This window comes from Thamnophis sirtalis, unplaced genomic scaffold (genome assembly GCF_051295495.1).
Source record: "Thamnophis sirtalis isolate CommonGarterSnake01/CBP01778 unplaced genomic scaffold, rThaSir2_p1.2 scaffold_5, whole genome shotgun sequence".
Taxonomy (NCBI): domain Eukaryota; kingdom Metazoa; phylum Chordata; class Lepidosauria; order Squamata; family Natricidae; genus Thamnophis; species Thamnophis sirtalis.
This window is the reverse complement of record NW_028261385.1, coordinates 102682144-102702032: the sequence shown is the minus strand read 5'-3', so window position 1 is coordinate 102702032 and position 19889 is coordinate 102682144. Positions and strand designations below refer to the sequence as shown.

General features: G+C 37.4%; 1 protein-coding gene across 4 annotated transcripts in view; it reads right to left on the bottom strand.

Moving 5' to 3' along the window:
* Positions 1-19289, bottom strand: part of NCBP1 (nuclear cap binding protein subunit 1) — a 31613-nt gene extending 12324 nt beyond the window's left edge. Inside the window, exons 1-12 of one of the 4 annotated variants that reach the window (XM_087716339.1) lie at positions 19051-19289; positions 10650-10723; positions 8913-9013; positions 8031-8187; positions 6950-7057; positions 5854-5975; positions 4835-4907; positions 4364-4579; positions 2595-2692; positions 1832-1895; positions 1494-1604; positions 1309-1373 (exon numbers count right to left, since the gene is read on the bottom strand). In XM_087716339.1, the coding sequence (XP_087572465.1) occupies positions 1309-1373; positions 1494-1604; positions 1832-1895; positions 2595-2692; positions 4364-4579; positions 4835-4907; positions 5854-5975; positions 6950-7057; positions 8031-8187; positions 8913-9013; positions 10650-10723; positions 19051-19084 (1223 nt within the window). In that variant the 5' untranslated portion in view covers positions 19085-19289. Of the gene's footprint in view, positions 1-1308; positions 1374-1493; positions 1605-1831; positions 1896-2594; positions 2693-4363; positions 4580-4834; positions 4908-5853; positions 5976-6949; positions 7058-8030; positions 8188-8301; positions 8633-8912; positions 9014-10649; positions 10724-18673; positions 18792-19050 lie in introns of those variants that run through there. The other 3 variants (XM_014063535.2, XM_014063536.2, XM_087716340.1) reach the window with 3 other exon arrangements.
* Between the last annotated feature and the right edge of the window lie 600 nt (positions 19290-19889).

Genomic DNA, 19889 nt, shown 5'->3' with positions numbered 1-19889 from the left:
AATGGCAAAAGAAATAAGACTACAGGCCTTCTGGAAGGACACAGGTTGATATATGAAAATCAATAATAAAAAATAATAATAATAGCTGAGTTTGATGATTAATAAGTAGGAATTTAGTAACTCTTTAGATTGCTTGCTTAAATAAATAGTTGATAATGGTAATAAGGTATATTTCTATGTTGGCTGGAGGTGAGGAAGCTGGATATAAGTAATAAATGATTATGTTACAAACATTAATGATAATAATAACAATGATGAAATGACAAGACTTATAGTTAATGACATATATATGTACTGGCTTAATATATGGAATTTGGATAGAAATTGCAAATAATGATTTGGGGAAAAAAGGTTTAGAAATTTAAATAATTAATTTTTATTTTGAATATGTTATAAAGGTATGTTATTGGATATATGAAAGTAGTTAACAAAAAATTTAACTAAGTTTTATAATTAGTAAGTAATAATTTAGTAATTTATAGATGGTTATGTTAAAAATAATTGACAAGGTATACATATATGTTGGTTTGATGAGAAGAAAATAGATATAACAGTAAAGGATTTTTTGTTAACCAACATTAATTATAACAACTAACAATGGAATGATAAGGATAAGGGATACAGTTAATGATACATACATGTACTATCATAACAAAAGGAACGTGGACACAAATTGTAAACAGTGATTTAAGGAGAGAAAAGGGCTTAGATATTTTGTCAACTAATTTTTGTTTAGAATATGTTATAAAGGTTTAAGGCTATTGCATGACTTTGTAATAATTAATGAAATGCCATTAGGTGGTTGTGTTTTTTAACTATGGATTATTCTAGGCAAAAGGACATTAAAACAATTTCAGTTAAATGAGAAAGTAAGACTCATTAAGAACTTTGATATTCGATACGAATGTAAGTAATGACTCTGGAAGAGATGCACGAAAACTAATTGTAACCAATTGACACACTTTCTACAAGATGTAATGTAAGATGATGATTTGTGTGTGTGTTGTTTGTTTAGTAAAAATAAAAAAATTGTTTTTTTAAAAAAAAGAAGATTCTTGGATGACATGTGAAATGTCTTCAAGGAAAAACAAAATCCAGTTGACTTTTAAAAAGATCTTTGGGCCATCTACCGTAAGGAGGTTTCAGAAGGACGTAAATTATTGCAATACTAATTCAATAAGAGGAATGACCTAAAATATGGAAGCCTGTAAAAGCAGGGGCATTTTATAGCTATCATAGAATTTGTTGTGCTAAAGAAACCCAAGTCACTAAATCCTCAGAAAAGTAGATGAGAATGTCCTTACTCACCGATCTACGCAGATAGTATTCATTGTATCTAAGCGCATATACAGCATTTCTGTGGCTTGTGCAAGCTGTCATTTTTCAATTAAGGTTTAAATTGTTTGTTATAATGCTTAATTACAACATGGTTGAAAACAGACCATTATCAAAAGGTATTAACTGTTACAAGAGACTTTTGGAGGAAAGGATACAACTTGAGGTAAAGATCCAGGCTGAAGTTTACAGAGTTCAATAAAAAGTGTTGTGTACATGATTTCCGTGTGAGGCGGAACGGGAAGCTGAAACAACTCAGCAAAAATTACCTGGGGAAAATATGAAATCAATATGATGAAGCACACTTTTAACAATAAAATTATACCAACTATTTCATTCTCAGAAAATTCCAATGTTAAAATGCCCCATTCCATTCCCACAATGGGCTTTCTAGATGAATCAGAAACGGTTTGAACTCAAGATAGGTGATTTCAAGCTCTATTCTGAGATGAGGAACTATTTGCAGACAGGAAGATCTGATAAATAGAATATTTACCTCAACAATGTGGTAATTCAGAGGGATCTTGTTGTTTCCTGGATAGCTTGTTAATTGAGCAGCACTACAGAAAAAGATAGGTGTATAATTTAGAATAAAAAAGGCAAGCAGGAAGCAGGTAGCAAAAACGTAATTTTTTGGGCTATGTGCCGGGATCCATTCCTTCCTTTTTTTTTTTTTCTGCAGGAAGCAAGTCTTAGAAATAGTTGCCAAGAGTTCTGTCACCTTGCAGTGTCAGTCCCTCTTTGGATAGACTGATACAGAAACAGATAATGACAGCTCCAGATGCCATTAATAACCAGGGAAGGAGTTCCTTCAAAATCACTATTCACAGTTAACAAGCATGATGTAAATCTGCATTTTAAAGCATTAACATACAGTTTTAAGGAACACTTCTCAATCTGGGAGAACAGATCAATATCATTTTTCTAGGCTGTTTTCCTCCCCCAAATACTCAAATTTTATATATGATGGCTAATGGCAGTTCAATTAGACCAATTTAATTTCTATCTCTCCCTCCCTCCCCTTCCTGACAACAGTGCAACACAATCAGTTATGAATGCAGACTTCCTACCAACAATTCTGCTTGGACAAAACCGTAACTGATTTATATGAAAAAACTTTTAGGGTATTGCAAAATATTTTGGATTATAACATTTTTGCCACCGTATCCAATCTGATTGAAATGTTGACAATGATTTACCCAAGGAGGGCATCCAATGAGGAGGCTGAATTAAATATACATGGAAGCAAAGAGCCCTACCATGTCTTTCTCTCTTTCCAAAATGATCTGATGATGCAGTGGAGGTTTTCTTCGATCACAAATCTTTCAACAGAGTGGCTCCCAGGCATGACTGGTCCCTGACAAAAGAAACAACAGAGGTTAATTTATTGGCCTGAAAATCCACCTTCAGCCCAAAAAAGCATGATGCATGGTCACATATTGGCATTATAACATTTTACCAACAGTTTTAATAAAGTAGTTTGTGGGGATGTAACCTTTATAATGTACTTTTTAGCATACAGAAAGTTTAGTTCTGGGCAAGGGAGAGGAGAGGAGAAGAGAAAGAAGGGAATAAGAAGTGGTCAGAAACCAGTAAACAATGCAATTTCGAACATGATAAACTGTCTGAAATAGAACCGTGTACAAATGATCCTATCACTAAACATCCTATTGCTAAAATGTTAAAATTGGAAACCGAAGATGAACTTGTTAAAAACTGTATAAACTGGGCAAACAATTTTCAATATAACATACCAATTTATCAATTGGAAAATATGTGGATAAAGGGATGAGATTTACCTTATGCTCTAATCTCAAGGAGAATTTCTATAAAATGATGTATAGGTGGTATTTATGCCCAGAGAAATTGTCTAAAATGTATAAATGATACCCAAATGGCTGTTGGAAATGTAAGACTCAAATAGGAACCCTTCATTATCTTTTGTGGACTAGTAAAAGGCTAGATAATACTGAAGAGAAATTAGTAATATAATTCAAAACATTTTGAAAATTAATATACAATTTAGACCAGAAACATTTTTGTTGGGATACATGAATAAAAAGTGGAAGAATCATATAGTGTTATATTGCTTTATATCAGGGCTCTCCAAACTTGGCAACTTTTAAGACTTGTGCACTTCAACTTCCATATGGCTGGTTGAGGAATTCTGGGAGCTGAAGTCCACAAGTTTTAAAGTTGCCGAGTTTGGAGATTCCTGTTCTATATGATAATAGCAGCACAACTTCTATAGACTCAGCATTGGAAAGATCCTGCAATACCCACAATAGAGAAATGGTCAATAAAGATGACTATGGCTAAGTTAATGGCCCTCATGAGTGAAAAATCATTGAAGATAATCATCTGTATTGGAAGCCATTTATGGACTTTTTGCAGGAGACGCAAAAAAAAATAAAATTTGACATATAAATTTGATAACTGTTAAAATTTATTTTCTCTTTTCTTTTGGGGGGGAATGGATATTTTTATTATCATCTTAAACTAAAAGTCGAAAGTGTTTCTATATCCTTGGAAAAAGTCAGAAATCATTCTTTGTATATATTTGTGTCTTTTTTTTTCTTTATACTTTTTCACAGTTCTATCCCTACTCTCCTTTTACTTTTGTTTTTTATTGTTAGCGTATGTTGTTTTTAATGTGTATGTTTTTTAAAAATGCAATAAAAATATTTGATAGAAAAGCCAGTGATCTTCTATAAGCACAAGGATACTTAGTATTTTCATTTAGAGGTAGCCTTTTCCTGTTGAGAAACAAAATGGACAGAACCTCAAAAAGCAGTGATACATAAAGGGACCTATTAGAAAGACAAAGCAAACCCCGAATCATATCAACCCTGCTAAAGAATGAGAAGCAAATTCTCAACTATTTTGAGACAAAATAACGACCCAAACCGAAACCTCAGAAGGCAAAGGTATTGCCTTGGCAACAGATATTATGTGGAATCCACCAAAGAAGAAAACATTTCACTTCCCAGCAGACAACGCACTATAAGGATGTTGCCTCCCAACTTACTTCAGGATCATCAGTATAGTCAAACATTCGGAAGGTGACTCTTGGCATCGGGTAAACGGAATCTGCCGTGTGGGGTGGGGCTGTAAAAGGAGGCAGGTTGTGCTGCAGTGCTTCACAAAGCACACTGTCGAACGCCAGGTATGGCCTTGGGATGTGCCTCTCTTGCCAGTGGTCCTTCTTCATTTTCTGAATCTGAGCCCAAAGGCAATCTAAGTACTGGAAGGCAAAAGCATCCATCAGATATTTTCATATTTGGAATTCAAGGATGTTCCCAAAACCAGACCCAATTTTCTTAGGAACCATTTCAGGAGGGGAAATTCAGTATAAAGAGAAGGCAGGGAAAGTCATTAGAAAGACTTTCTCACTAGAACAGTGTCAACTTCATGTAGCCAAAACCAGAATTATGCATTTGCCCTAACATTTCTTCAGATGGACGTGAGTACAGGAATTCAAAACCCTAATCATATTCACCTCTTCTTGGGGATGTGGTTTATCAGCGGACCAAACTTGTAGCATGGGTACATGAGTCTTCTGACGCCGTCTGCCATAAAAAGAACATAATCATTTTAAGGCTACTGATAATTGGTTTGCATTTCAACTCAGAAAGATCCTGAAAGAAAGAGATAGTATGGCTCAATTGACAGGAGACATTGGGAAAAGCATATGGCTGTAAAAGTGTGCATAGATACTCTTTGACATATGCCAGTAACGCAGTCTATCCTTCATGGTCTTAAGTTGTAACACCACTCTTGTGGTGGACATTAAAAGTAGATGCTAGTTTTCAGCAAAACTGTGGTCCTATGAGTATGGGTCACTGCAAATGGCCATAAATGCGAACGAGTTGCCAGATGTCCAACATATGACCATGTGGAGTCGAGATCAAAACTTTGGAACTAGATTGTAAATTCCCCCAGAGAGACCCATCATAACTCTGAACAGTCGCTAAATGATCAGTAATATATTGAAGGCAATCTGTATGCATTTTCAGGTTCCTAACTAATGTAGGTTTTTGGGAGAGTTGGTTTAGTTACCATGTAGAAAGACGTTTGTATAATCAGAGAATTCAAGATTTACAAAAATTCTCATGTCAGCCCTGTAATCACTTCAGATTCCTTTTTAAGCGGCAACACCTGCTTACTGCTTTCCTTGAATTCCCACACATTGGTTTTAGTTCTGCCTTCAGGGTCAATGGAAAACAATTATGTTTTCTGCAGAGAACACATATTTTTCACAAATTTGGAGATTTTACCATTATTATTCTTGAGCATCTTTCTCCATACTAAGAATGCAGAACCATTTTAATGTGCTTTTGTTTGAAAAAGGAACAATACTAACTTGGTTTCCACTGAAAAGCCTGAAGTTATTTATTACCTCTGTATTTAACAGTCAAGAAATAGCATTCCCTGCAAATTTATGAAGTCTACAAGTTCTGTATCCATGCTCTATTAAGGCATAATGATGCAAAGTTACAATTTCTCTCATTTTCTTACTTCAGATAGGTTTCAACAGTGGACAAGATCTGCTCCATTTCAGTATCCTTTTTCTCATACAGCTCCTTCCCCACCCAAGGTAAGGATGACAGAAATGCATACACGTACCAGTCACACCGCACCTGTTAGTAAAAATATGGATAAAACACCATCAGAAAATAGATCTGGTTCTTGCATTAAACGAAAAGCAAGTGAAGACTTACAGGAAGCACTATTTATGATTGCACAACTCTAACTTGATGTTATGATGACTTTTCAAGAGCAAAGCTTCAAAGGCCCAGATTCATATGGTTACAAGTCTCTGCATATGAATAGTTGATTTTGATCATTTTAAAACATCCTTCACAAAGGTATACGGGAGAGTACACACTGAATCAGCACAAAATAATGAAAAAAATATAGGACAAACACCCCACCCACCCCCATTTTTCTTATGTTATGCTGATGCTTTAGTATTTACATAAGCATTTTCAAGGAATTATTTCACATGTTGTTTCTCATTGAATTTAAGATGTACACTTACTCTCCGGGGTAAATGAAATCAGCCAGGTCCAGGCAAACATCTGTCAGGCATCAACCCAATAGATATGATTAAAAGGTTTTCTACACATCTAGATTTTAGAAACGTTTAAGGAGCCACATTGCAAATCTTTTGAACTTCAGACTTCAATTTGAGATGGGATACAATGTTAATGACCCCGTTTGCCTGTCTAAATCATGGGCATGTACCATTTTTATTTTGTTGTACTTATGTTCCCTCTGAAGGCCACGGAAGACTGTGACAATGGCACCAGAGGGCACATGGCCAAATGTTACAGCTTAATGTTTAGGCTTTTGTTGCAATAAAAAGTTGAGGAGAGGCTTACCACATGTACAAATACATTACAAAAAAAGTCTGTGGAGATTCTCAGTCATCCAGGTCATGGTTGCCCCAAAGGTGCTCTCCCCCCACCCCAAAAAAGTAACTCATTTATGACTTGGATGAGAAGTGAAATATCTTCAAGGAAAAACGAAATTGAATTGCCTTTTGAAGGAAAACAAAACAAATTTCAGCAATTTATTTCTTTACCTACGAAGCAAATGTATTCTTGTTTACCTGAGGTACATCCTCCTCCTGCGTCACACTAACGAAATTCTCGAACATGGCTACCATTGAGGGTGCAGCTATTACATGACAATTCACAAGATCAGAAAGAAAGCGCACCTGCAGAAAGAGAGCATTCAGATATTTCTCAATCATGTGTTTCTTCAAAGCATGGATCAGCAAGAGATCTTATAAGGCCAGGCAAGATCCCTGCAGAAGCCTAGACTGTATCTACTTCAGCATCTTTTACTGGGATAACAGAAATCCCAGACCAATATCCAACTGAATAACACTTAAACCTGATTTATTATCAAAATACCAGAAGTCTAGATCAGGAGATCGCAAAAACTGGCATCATTCACATTTCCGATCTGCTATGAAAAAGAAGAAATAAGCCAGTGAAAAGGTTTGGATGGGTGTACAGTATTATATTATCATACGAAATTGCATTTTATTTATCTTTACAGCCCATAAGGTAAAATGGTGAGCTCTTCAAATTTACTGAAAACCAATCTAAATATAGGTATAGGTTATAATTGTTTAATGATGGTTTAAAGCTACGATGGCCTTGGAAAAATAGTTTTGCCACTTATCCTCACGCTGATGACTGTCACATCATCCACATGGTCACGTAAAATTGGGGCTCTTGACAACCAGCTCACATTTTTGTGCATGTGATCGCGAGTTGTAACCTTACCAGTCAGTTTATGACAAGCAATATTAATTGGGAAATCTGGATTCAATTAACCACATAATTTGCATAATAAGCATGTGATTTGCTTAATAGCTATGGTAAAAATGACCATAAAGTCAGATTCAGCCATGTGATGATTCTCTTAATGTCTTAATCAAACATCACAGCAAATGATTCACTTGAGAATGTGATGAGTGAAATTCAAGTCTCAATTGTGGGTATGTCGAAGATAACCTGCAAAGTCTCTAATGCAGGGATGTCAAACTAGTGGCTCATGGGCCAGATGCGTCATGTGTAGGCCACGCCCACCCCAGCTCCACAAAAGCAAAAAATGTCACGATACATCACATGATGCAATCGAATTTGACACACATGCGCTAAGGTATGAAAACAACTTACTAAATAGACAGCTTCATTGTACAGATTGGCTTTCAAACATTCTTTCAGTTGACGTATCATCGCTTCTACAAACTCTCCACCAAAATTGTAATTTCTGGCATTTAACAAGCCAACGAGAGTTGTGTAAATAGTCATCTTCTGTGGCAACAGACGTGCACTGATGTTTTTTTCATAAAAGAGAAAGAAAGTAGTATCAAAAAAATAACACTGATCAAAACTGTGATCTCATTACTCCTATTTATAGTTAATTCAAGCTATTTGGGATGCATACCTTTTGAGAAGAAGCAGCATACCACATTAAAAATAAAGGTACTGCTAGAGCCAATTCAGTTTTCATCCAATGTTAATACTGCAATTCCAACTGGGAAATCAAACTCAACTGTATGTAATTATGCATAGTCCTCCATTTTGTTGATGTTGTCCCCCAATCCCAAATTTAATTTAGTTTCAGATTGAGAAGGCAATATGTCCTTGGAAAGAGGTCATTAGTTGAAAGGAGAAGATGTATGAGCAACAAATCAGACAAAAACGTAATCCTTTCTTTAAACTCTCATGAAAATTCCAGAGTAAGCTGGCACTGCAAATCGCGTCTCAACGTATTGCTGTAGAAAACAATTAAGAGAATTGTATTGCTGTTACTGAGCCTGAATGATCATCAATAGGGAACCATCCTGACGTTGCTCCTCCTCTCTGCTCTCCTTCCTAATTATCTCATATTGCTTCCAAGTTTCAAAGTTTTTTTTAAACAGGATAAAATATGTAGGTATACAATATATACAAAAATGCTTCGGAAAGATGACAATTTTCAAAAATAGTTATTTAAAAACCTTTACTGTAAGTAGCGTATTATCACCTAGATCCATAAATCTTTTGCATACATACACTGTGCAAAGGAGTTTCAGTATTTTGCTTTTGTAGTTTGGTAGATCTGCCTCCAAAACTCCAGCCAAGCCTTCTATTCTACTTTCCAAAGAGAAAAGACTCTGAAAGGGAATGAAATATTTAAAAAATCATTATCAAGCGTATTATATAGAGATTTCCTTTCTCTCCATGGACTAGAAGGTTTTGGAATTCTCCTTCTCCCACATTTAAAGAGATGAAGGTTTTCTTAATAAAAGGAATGTATCAAGTTCTTGGGATGCTTCTTTTTAAAAAATGAAGTAGAATCTCATTAAATTTAATCTTGGAAAAACTCTGAACCTATGAAGTAGGTCTGCATGACCCCTGGGGATCATCCCATCACACCTTAAGTTTTTGAGGCTATTGCCTCAGTTGGAAAATTCACTCCTTCTTTCAAGGAGTGAATTAAAGAAAAGGAAGCATAACCCTTCAACTTGGTATATTGCCCCTTAGCAAATATGTCATTTGACCAGTGAATAAATATAAATTTGCTCACGCCTAATATAGGCAAATGTGTTCATTTCTTAACTAGTTCCAATGATGATGGTTAAGAGGAAATAGATGTTCTGAGGCTGGTCAGGCTCAAAAAGTTAGGTCCCCTCTGTTCTTATAGAAAATGGCTTCATCTTTAATATTTCTGAAGACCGCTCCATAAAGGTGCTGGCTCTGAATGATGAGAAATAAATATTCCTTTTGTATGATAAGTTGATCAGCAATCTTTGATGAACTCAAGTTACCCTTATTCCTGGTTAAAAATGATACTAGTGTAACTTGTTAAATTCTGTACATTAAAATAAAAATCCTTTACCAAGGGAATGTAAAGATATTCATACAAGCACAGATTTTAACAACAGCAATGATAAATAATAGCTGCAGTGCCATCGAATTAATACCGAATATTCATACAAGTGTAACCTTATACATTATGTTTATATATTTCAAAAACAGCAGTAATTCCTCTGTGTAGCAAAAATGTGGAAATGAAATTTCGTAAATGTAACTGTAAGACAGTATTTTCATTTTCTTACTCTCACTAGTAAATTCTGGCAATGCTCATCATATTCTATTTCTTTTCCTTTTTATGGGCTATTTTAAGTCACTATTTTTTCCTCTACTGAAGCAAAACTGTATAATTATTGAGATTTTACATGGATAAAGTGTATTATTAACAGAAATTCAGATATAGTGAGCATTGACAGGACTGCAGTCCAACAAGGCTACAAAGTAATAAATATCTATATGGTTGAGAGTTTCTAATATAAAAATACTGAAAAACTCTAATCAGTCCACCAGAAACAGCTGATCAACTTAGCAGGCACATACAGCGATACCTTGGCACTCAATTGCTTTGAAACTCATCAAATTTAGTACTCAATACATTTTAATGTGAAAATTTTGTCCCAGTACTCTTTGGTACTCAATGACAAACTAGAATTTGTCGATGTTGGTTGCCTTGTGACTCACTACATTATTCCTCATGGGGAAAAATTGTTGGGTACTCATTGCTTTTGGTACTCATCACGCCTCCCGGAACCAATTAATGCTGAGTACTGAAGTATCACTGTAATATTTTCTTACTATTAATTAGAAAACTGAAATATCAAGTAGAGTGGAGTTGGCTGCTGAAACAGAACACCATCCATTCATCCAAAACTTCAATATTTGCATTATGGTTACACAAAGAAACCACAAAAATATAAAGGTGCTAGTCTTACATACCTTTTCTCCCACTTTGCATATTAGAGATTCCAATCGTTCTGCAATAGATACTTTCCTTTTCTTGTATGGTTGTTCTATTTCAGTGAGACAAAATAGAAACACTGTTTCAGGAGCAAAAATGAGGTGCCAATAAGGTGTGAGATGTTGTCTCAGTTATAGTACAGTAGTAAGATTCAAACAGGCTGTACTGATACATATTTCCACAATTTATTCCAGTATAGTGACATATTATATGATGCTACATTGAAATGATCCCATTGTTTACCTAGAAAAACCAATTTCGTTGTATTTAAGTACAATGACAATAAAGATTATACTTATACTTGAAAAAGACTTTTTTTATTCACAGTTCGGTTCCACAGCTTTTGTCCTTTTAAATTATTTTTATTTGGAATACGATTACAATAATTTGTTAATTAATAATAACAGAAATGTTTTTTTTCCTCCTCTTCCATATTTTTATCTTTTTTTTACACTAGCTGAAAACACTAAACTGCCCTATATGCTGCACTAGAATCCTTTCAACTGAAGAAGAGGTAAGAAATAAGTACAATTATTATTATTGTTATTATTATTATACAATTGTATTACAGCGGCCAGTTGTTTCACCGGATTTGGCATTGGTTACTAGTCGGGCCCCACCCAGGAGCCTAGGACGTCTTAACGTATTTTTGTAATATGCGTGTGGATCCAAGCAGTGCGGCTTTTCGCATTTGACTGATGGTGATTTTGTCAATTTTTTACTGTTTTAAATGTAATTCCAGTGCTTTTGGAATAGCACCCAGTGTGCCAATTACCACTGGAATTACCACTACTGGTTTGTGCCATAGTCGTTGAATTTCAATTTTTAAGTCCTGGTATTTTGCGATTTTTTCATGTTCCTTCTCGGGGACCCTGCCATCACCTAGTATTGTGATGTCTGTGATTGTGACCTTATTTTTCTCAACCAGTGTGATGTCTGGTATATTATGCGCCAGTATTTTTTCCATTTGTATACGGAAATCCCACAAGATCTTGACCATCAGACTTTCGGTGACTTTTTCAGGCTGATGTTCCCACCAGTTTGTTGCTGTTTTAATATTATAATTTTTGCACAGATTCCAATGGATCATTTGTGCTACTGAATTATGCCGCAATTTATAATCAGTCTGCGTGATTTTTTTACAGCAGCTGAGTATGTGATCAACAGTTTCATCAGCTTCTTTGCAAAGTCTGCATCTGGCATATATGCTGCCCTATGCTGCACTAGAATCCTTTCAACTGAAGAAGAGGTAAGAAATAAGTACAATTATTATTGTTGTTGTTATTGTTGTTATTATTATACAATTGTATCACAGCGACCAGTTGTTTCACCGGATTTGGCATTGATTACTAGTTGGGCCCCACCCAGGGGCCTAGGATGTCGTAACGTATTTTCATAATATGCATGCAGATCCAAGCATGCAGCTTTTTGCATTTGACTGATGGTGATTTTGTCAATTTTTAACTGTTTTAAATGTAATTCCAGTGCTTTTGGAATAGCACCCAGTGTGCCGATTACCACTGGAATTACCACTGCTGGTTTGTGCCATAGTCATTGAATTTCAATTTTTAAGTCCTGGTATTTTGCGATTTTTTCACATTCCTTCTCATCCACCCTGCTATCACCTGGTATTGCAATGTCTATGATTGTAACCTTGTTTTTCTCAACCAGTGTGATGTCTGGTGTATTATGTGCCAGTATTTTGTCCGTTTGTATACGGAAATCCCACAAGATCTTGACCATCTGATTTTCGGCGACTTTTTCAGGCTGATGTTCCCACCAGTTTGTTGCTGTTTTAATATTATAATTTTTGCACAAATTCCAATGGATTATTTGTGCTACTGAATTGTGCCGGAATTTATAATCAGTCTGCACGATTGTTTTACAGCAGCTGAGTATGTGATCAACAGTTTCATCAGCTTCTTTGCAAAGTCTGCATTTGGCATCATCAGAGGATTTTTCGACTTTGGCCTTAATGGCATTGGTGCAAATAGCTTGTTCTTGCGCAGCCAGGATTAGTGACTCTGTTTCTTTCTTTAATGTACCTGTTGTTAACCATAACCAAGTTTGTTCACTGTCCACTTTATCTTTTATTTTTTCCAGAAATTGGCCATGCAGTGCTTTGTTCTGCCAACTCTCCATTCTTGATTTTATCACATCTTTTCTGTATTCTTGTTTCGTCTGTTGGGCCTTCAGTAGATTTTTGTTCTTTACTTCGATTAATAGATGTTCTTGACTTTCTTTTAAATAATCAGCCAGTGCATGTTTTTCTTCTTCAATTGTTTGCTTCACTTGTAATAATCCTCTGCCACCTGATTTTCGGTGCAGATATAGTCTATCAGTATCACCACGTGGATGTAAACTGTAGTGCACTGTCATTAGTTTCCAGGTTTTTCAGTCCAAAATGTCCAAATCAGCTTGTGTCCAGTTAACTATACCAGCTGTGTATCTTATAACTGGTATTGCCCAGGTATTTATGGCCTTGATTGTATTTCCACCATTCAATTTAGATTTCAAAATTTTCCTAACTCTGTTGGTGTACTCTCGCCTGACAATAGTTTTTACTTCTCCATGCTTGATGTTATCCAACTGCAGAATGCCTAAGTATTTGTAGGCTTCATTTCTGCTGCATTTAATTAGTTGGCCATTGGGCATTTCAATTCCCTCACATGTAGTGATTTTGCCCCTTTTTATGGATACAGTGGGGCATTTTTCCATGCCAAATTGCATTGAAATATCGGTGCTGAATACTCGGACTGTGTTTGTCAGTGATTGGATTTCTATTTCTGACTTTCCATAGAGTTTCAAATCATCCATATATAATAAATGAGAAATTTTTTCGGCTTCTTTGGCTGTTTGGTAGCCTAATTTCATTTTTTTAAAGATTACTGATAGTGAGATTATCGCGATGATGAAGAGGTGAAAGTGAATCACCCTGGAAAATTCCTCGCTTGATATTAATCATTCCGTAGTTCTCATTCCCTACTGCCAACTCAGTTCTCCATTGTTTCATCGCCTTTTCAGTAAAGGATGTAATATTTTTGTTAATGCCAGTTGTTTCTAAGCATTTTATGATCCAACTATGTGGCAATGAGTCGAATGCCTTTTTGTAATCAATCCAGACCATATTCAAGTTCGTTTTTCTGTTGTTGTTGTTGTTGTTGTTATTTTATGTAAAATGCAATGGCAGAAGGTAGAAGGGTGCCCACCACACCCTTCTACCTTCTGCCTTCTGCCAGGGTGGGAAAACAAAAAGCCACATTTTACAAAATGAGCAATTCACATGAAAGGATTCCCAAAAGCCCAAAAGGAATCCCAAGTCAAGCTAAAAAAATTTAAAATGTAAATCCAAAGTAAAAAGCTACACATTTTTTGCTAGTCATATAAACTAACACACTCCAAAGAAAAAGGGGATTCCAGAGAGGGAAAATTGGGTGGCAGGGGGGGGGGGGATTAAGTAAGCAAATACAAACTAAGGAACCATTTACATTTACTCATCATTTGGTTTAATGCTAGGAGAAAAGGAGCTCAAACCCAACCAAGCTAAGGTGAAAATGGAAGAAGATCGAAACCTATATAACACATTTTAAAGTTATCTGTTTACAAGAAAGCATCAGGGAATATGCAAACCTTCACATGACTTGTCAAGGTCCAGTAACTAAGTAGGGCATGTACAATTTTAATCAATCTAGTCACTTGGAAATGAAAACATTAGCTGCCAAGATCTCTTAGTCTTCCATGCTGCATCGGGGTAATGTCTCTAGATGCCCATGTAGATCACATGGATTCTATCCACATTTCATTTACAGTGCCAATTGTTTTTTCTTCCATCCAATTGTGTATGATTCCCAGAGATTGCCTAGCCCTAGAGTCATCCCTGCAGTTTTCTTCACAAGATTTTTTTTTCCCAGAACGGTTTGCCGTTGCTTCCCAAGCTCACCCAGATGATTTTATACCTAAGGAAGGACTACAAATAGTCCTTCCTTAGGTATAATGGCTAATGAGCCTTCCAGTTACATTCGTAATCCGAAGATTCCTAGGAGTGAATCGCATAACTTGACCGCGATCACTTTGTTTCGCCCATGCATTTGCTAATCGAACACCCTAGTCATTAAGTGCACATGAGGTATTTCAAGGTGGAGAAGGCCTCCCCCGACCCACTGAGATACCTCATGCTCCCGCCCCTGGGGTCCCCACAATTGCTCCCTCCTACTGTCCTGCTGTGCCAGGTCACTTACCTTGTGAAGATCTGTCTTCTCTCAGTCTCTTTCCCACGGTTTCTTTGCCTGCTTGCACTCTCGGCACAAAGAGTGCTTGCAACAAGATTTTGGGACAGCAAAATTGCCTTGCTTCAAGCATCCCACTGTCTTGTAAAAGCTCTTCGCGCTGAGACTAGAACAGTGTGAAAGGCATTTGCAAGACGATGGGAGGCTTGAAGCAAGGCGATTTCGCTGCCCCAAAGTCTTGTCAGCTTGCAAGTGCTCTTCGGCCAGCACTGGTACAGGCCTCAGTTTGCAGAGAACAGAGGCCTAAATTACTGTGGTGCGAGATCACGTGACATTAGTAGTGTGATATTTAGCCCTGTTTTCTGCAAATGCCAAGAAGCTGGCAAAGGAACCTACGGCTCGCTAGATTGTCACAAGCTGAGTCTCCACAGAGCCAATGGCTGTGGGAACCTGGTCAGGCAGGGGGGAATAGGTAGAGCGAATGTTGCAGCGCCTCTGCTGTCATTTGTGTGAACGATAGCCGTAGTGCTGCAATATTCATAATTTCAGAACTGGATCATAAGTACCTGGGAGGGACTCTAGGTCATAACTTTGAACGGTTGTTAAGTGAGCTGCCGTAACTCAGGGATTACCTGTATTGTATAATTCATAGTCTTCCAGTTTCTAACCACAATACTAAATTGGCTCTAATATTAATAATTTAATATGTTGTTATAAAACATTATTTTTTTTATTTAAAAAGAGTAAGAGAAACACAATAGCTTTCTTACAGCCATATATAATTTTGAATAAATAAGGAATTGCTGATTATAAGTGCCCTACATTTGCAGAAATCTTGAGCAGCACAGTCCAGAAAATGATCTTGTCATTACTAAGGCTAACAAAGCACTTTCGGATGCCTCTTCAGAAGGAAATTTTACAGTAGGTTGGGTACTGGGAAAGCTCACATATTCAACACTATCACTATTCCTCCAAAGAGCATATGATTTATGTTTGTTAAACTGATTATTAAAATCATTACAATAAGCTCAAGAATCTTTCAAACAAAATGCTCATCTCTTTGCAACAGAGCAAGTATTCACACACAATAGACAAATCTCTCTGCTGTTATAAAAGGGAAATAACACTTTTATGCACAGATTTATAAACTTCTTATAGTTCTGTCTCTTGGTTGAACAGAATGAATAGAGGAAAAGGCTTGTTGGCACAAGGGCTGTAGCTTAAATTCTCAGACAGCAACAGAGATATTTTCCCTTCATTTTGACAACATCGCCATAGTTTGAAAAAGTTGGGATAATTTACTGTCTGGCTCTATGGTCAGAAGCTAGGTTTCTTGGTTATCTCATTATTTATAAGTAATATGCCCACATTATATACTATGAATATCTAGCTACATGATATACTGTATATTATGCATTTCCTCCCTATAAAAGGAGGTACCTTACTTTGGCCAAATAAAGTTGAAAGTATTACTTTATCCATGAGATGACCTGAAGGTATCTATATAAAAGTCGGCTCTGTTTATAGAATCTGCTGCCTTTATATAGCTGGTTAAGTGGGAGAAGACTTGACCAAACTTGTGATTTTGCCAACCTTTTTTGCAATTACTTGCAAGTACACAATGACCTCCCTGGATCTCAACCATAAAATGGAATGGGAAATCAAACTCTTTCGCTCAGCTCATTTGTTGAAAAATCAGCTATGCCACCCACCAGAGCTACCCAGAGAGAACTGAACAAAACAAAAAAGTCCTGCAATTCATTTCCATATCAGGTTGTATGTGCGTTTGTGGAAGAAGGGAATGCTAACAACTGAAGACAGGTAGCACAAAGCAGCAACACACAATTGCAAAAAGAGCAAACAACAAATTATGGCTGTACTCAGTTTAGATATAATCCTAAAATGTGCTCAGAAATGGAAGTGTATGTTCTGCTCATCATAACTAATGCCAGAAAATCAAGTGTAATCATGATCCAAGTGCCGGGAAGAACCCACTGTATGAAATATGGCCTCTGAATGCCATGATATGCTAAAGGTTATTCCTTTTTTTGATTTCCAAGCCTAGAAAGAATACAATACAATACAATAGCAGAGTTGGAAGGGACCTTGGAGGTCTTCTAGTCCAACCCCCTGCCTAGGTAGGAAACCCTATACTGTTTCAGACAAATGGCTATCCAACATCTTCTTAAAGACTTCCAGTGTTGGGGCATTCACAACTTCTGGAAGCAAGCTGTTCCACTGATTAATTGTTCTAACAGGAAATTTCTCCTCAGTTCTAAATTGCTTCTCTCCTTGATTAGTTTACACCCATTGCTTCTTGTTCTACCCTCAGGTGCCTTGGAGAATAGTTTGACTCCCTCTTCTTTGTGGCAACTCCTGAGATATTGGAACACTCTATCATGTCTCTCCTAGTCCTTCTTTCTATTAAACCAAACCTACCCAGTTCCTGCAACCGTTCTTCATATGTTTTAGTCTCCAGTCCCCTAATCATCTTTGTTGCTCTTCTCTGCACTCTATCTAGCGTCTCCACATCTTTTCTACATTGTGGTGACCAAAACTGAATGGAGTATTCCATGCATTCTAAGGTGTGGATAGTTAGACCTGTGATACTAACATACTTACTGTTACAACAGTATATAATTGTGTACATCCACCAAAGGGGCATATCATTTGAGAGAGAAAGTTAAATATAGTTGATTAGAAAATTGTGCAATAAAATTTTATTTCTCTTAAGAAATTTATCTCTCTCAATTTTTTCCAGAATATTCACATTACTAATCCCAGGCTCAAAAGTCTATAATAATAACAATCAACCTAAACATCTGGCTGACTGTGCAACCAACCATCATAACTGTTATACAACAACCCAGACGTTACAATTGTTGATAAGACAAAAAAGGCAGGGTAGTAACAATAGGAACATTGGATGCAATTTTAAAATATCAGGAGCACCAGTTGAAAACCATCAATAGTGACAAAATCACCATCAGTCAATTACAAAAAGCAGTTTTATATGGAATAGCTTATGTCCTGCGATGATACCTTTAATATAATAAAACAAATGGGAAGACTCAGTAAGAGGACAAAAATGGCAAATACAATCTAAGCATCTCTCTGACTATGTGACTAACTATAATTGTTTTTGTTCCTAATCTCAAATGGAAACCTGCAATGGATTCTCTACATTGGAATATTGACATCTATTTGCACATATAAACATTCCAGAAAACTGAAACTGGAATGTTGCAAGGTAGAAGTTTCAGGTCGCAGAAATAAAGAAGGCCTCCAAACAGTTCAGAGAAAAGTCTTCCATATCCACCCAGGACGCTGCGACTTGGTTTTATTCTGGCATTCATCTCTGTCTCTGATGTTACAGAATTAGCCTGAATACAAATATTGTCAAAGGCCTAATCTGTCTATTTTTTCAACTGTATAAAACAGAACCCTGGGTGAAAATAATCTCCTTCTCTTCAGGACAGATAATCTTCGATTTACAACAGTTCTTTTAGTGACTGTTTGAAGTTACAACAGTACTGAAAAAACTGACATGACAGTTTTTCACACTTACAACCTTTGCCACATCCCCATGGTCACAGGATCCAAATCTAGATGCTTGAGAACTGGCTCATATTTGTGATGGCTGCATTGTCCCAGGGTCATGCGATCGGTCCCCTTTTGCAATTTACTGCCAGGCAGTGTCAATGGGGAAGCCAGATTCACTTAACAACTGCAGGCATACCAGGCAAGAAAGGTCATGAAATGGGGGCAAAACTCACTTAACACATGTCTCATTTAGCAATTTCGGAATTCTGGTCGTTAAGTCGAGGACCATCACATAAGGAGCCTAAACAGAACAGGAGATTTTTGCCCATGGCAAAATCTTGCACGCACTAAAAACTCCCGACTGAAGAGCGCTGGGGCATCTCCACTTCAAAGCTCAGACACAGCGAGCAGAGCGGGTGTCCCCCCCCCCCTCGACTTGGCCGATCCAAGCACAGAAGATTAAGTGGCCCAACCGCAACTTCGGCTGCTTTCTGACTCTTTCAAATGGCCTGGAGGGAGGCGATGGGGATGTCACCATGGTTTACCGCGTTTCCTTCCCAGAAGCGCCTCCGGAGAGCGCCCAGGTCCGCTTCCCTTCCCTCCCGCTCACCGTCATTCTCGTCCCTGTGCCGCCTGCGCGACATGGCTCGGCCCTCCCTCCGGCTCGGCGGACGACCTTAGGGCGCTCTCGAGGGGGCCGGGGGCAGAAAGGATAAGAGCAGCAACCGACACTCGGGAGCGTTCGCCGGAAGTCGCCGTCGCCGCGCAAACGCCCCCACGAGAAAGGCAGCGAGTGAGCGAGCGAGCCACTGAGCGCGAAGCTCAGCTTCTCTCCGTCCTTGGTTGCTTCCGGCCAGCCGGCAGGTTCTTCCGGTGGCGTGGGGGGGAGGAACCAACGAGGCGTTCTAGAGTGGGACGAAATACGAAAGAAGTTGTTCCGGGTCAGGTCAAGGCTAAGGGACGGTCTACCACTTGAGAGACTTCCTGAGAAACGCAAACACACAAATTTGTCGGTCATCCAAGTCATGGTTATTCCAAAGGTGCTTTTTCAAGAGGTAACTGGACTTTCTTTGTTTTGCTTTGAAGACATTTCGCTTCTCACCTTGGATGAGAATGGCTTCAAGGAAAATCAAGAAAGTCCAGTTGCCTCTTGAAAAAGCACATTTGGGGGAAACATAAAACAACACACACACACACACACACACACACCTCCCCTTCCGTAATATGCAGTGAATGTTTGCTGTTGTGCTTCTTTAGGGGAAAAGAAACAAAACTCCCCTGATAATGTAGGTCTCTGATGTTTTAGTGTTTTAAAGAGAGGATGTGGAGATAGCTATACAAACTGAAATAAATTCAGTCAATCTTCAATATACAGCTCTGATTATTTCTTCTTATGGGACAGTAATTAAATTCTGTAAGGTTGTGTAGAAAATTAGCACCCACCCCTCC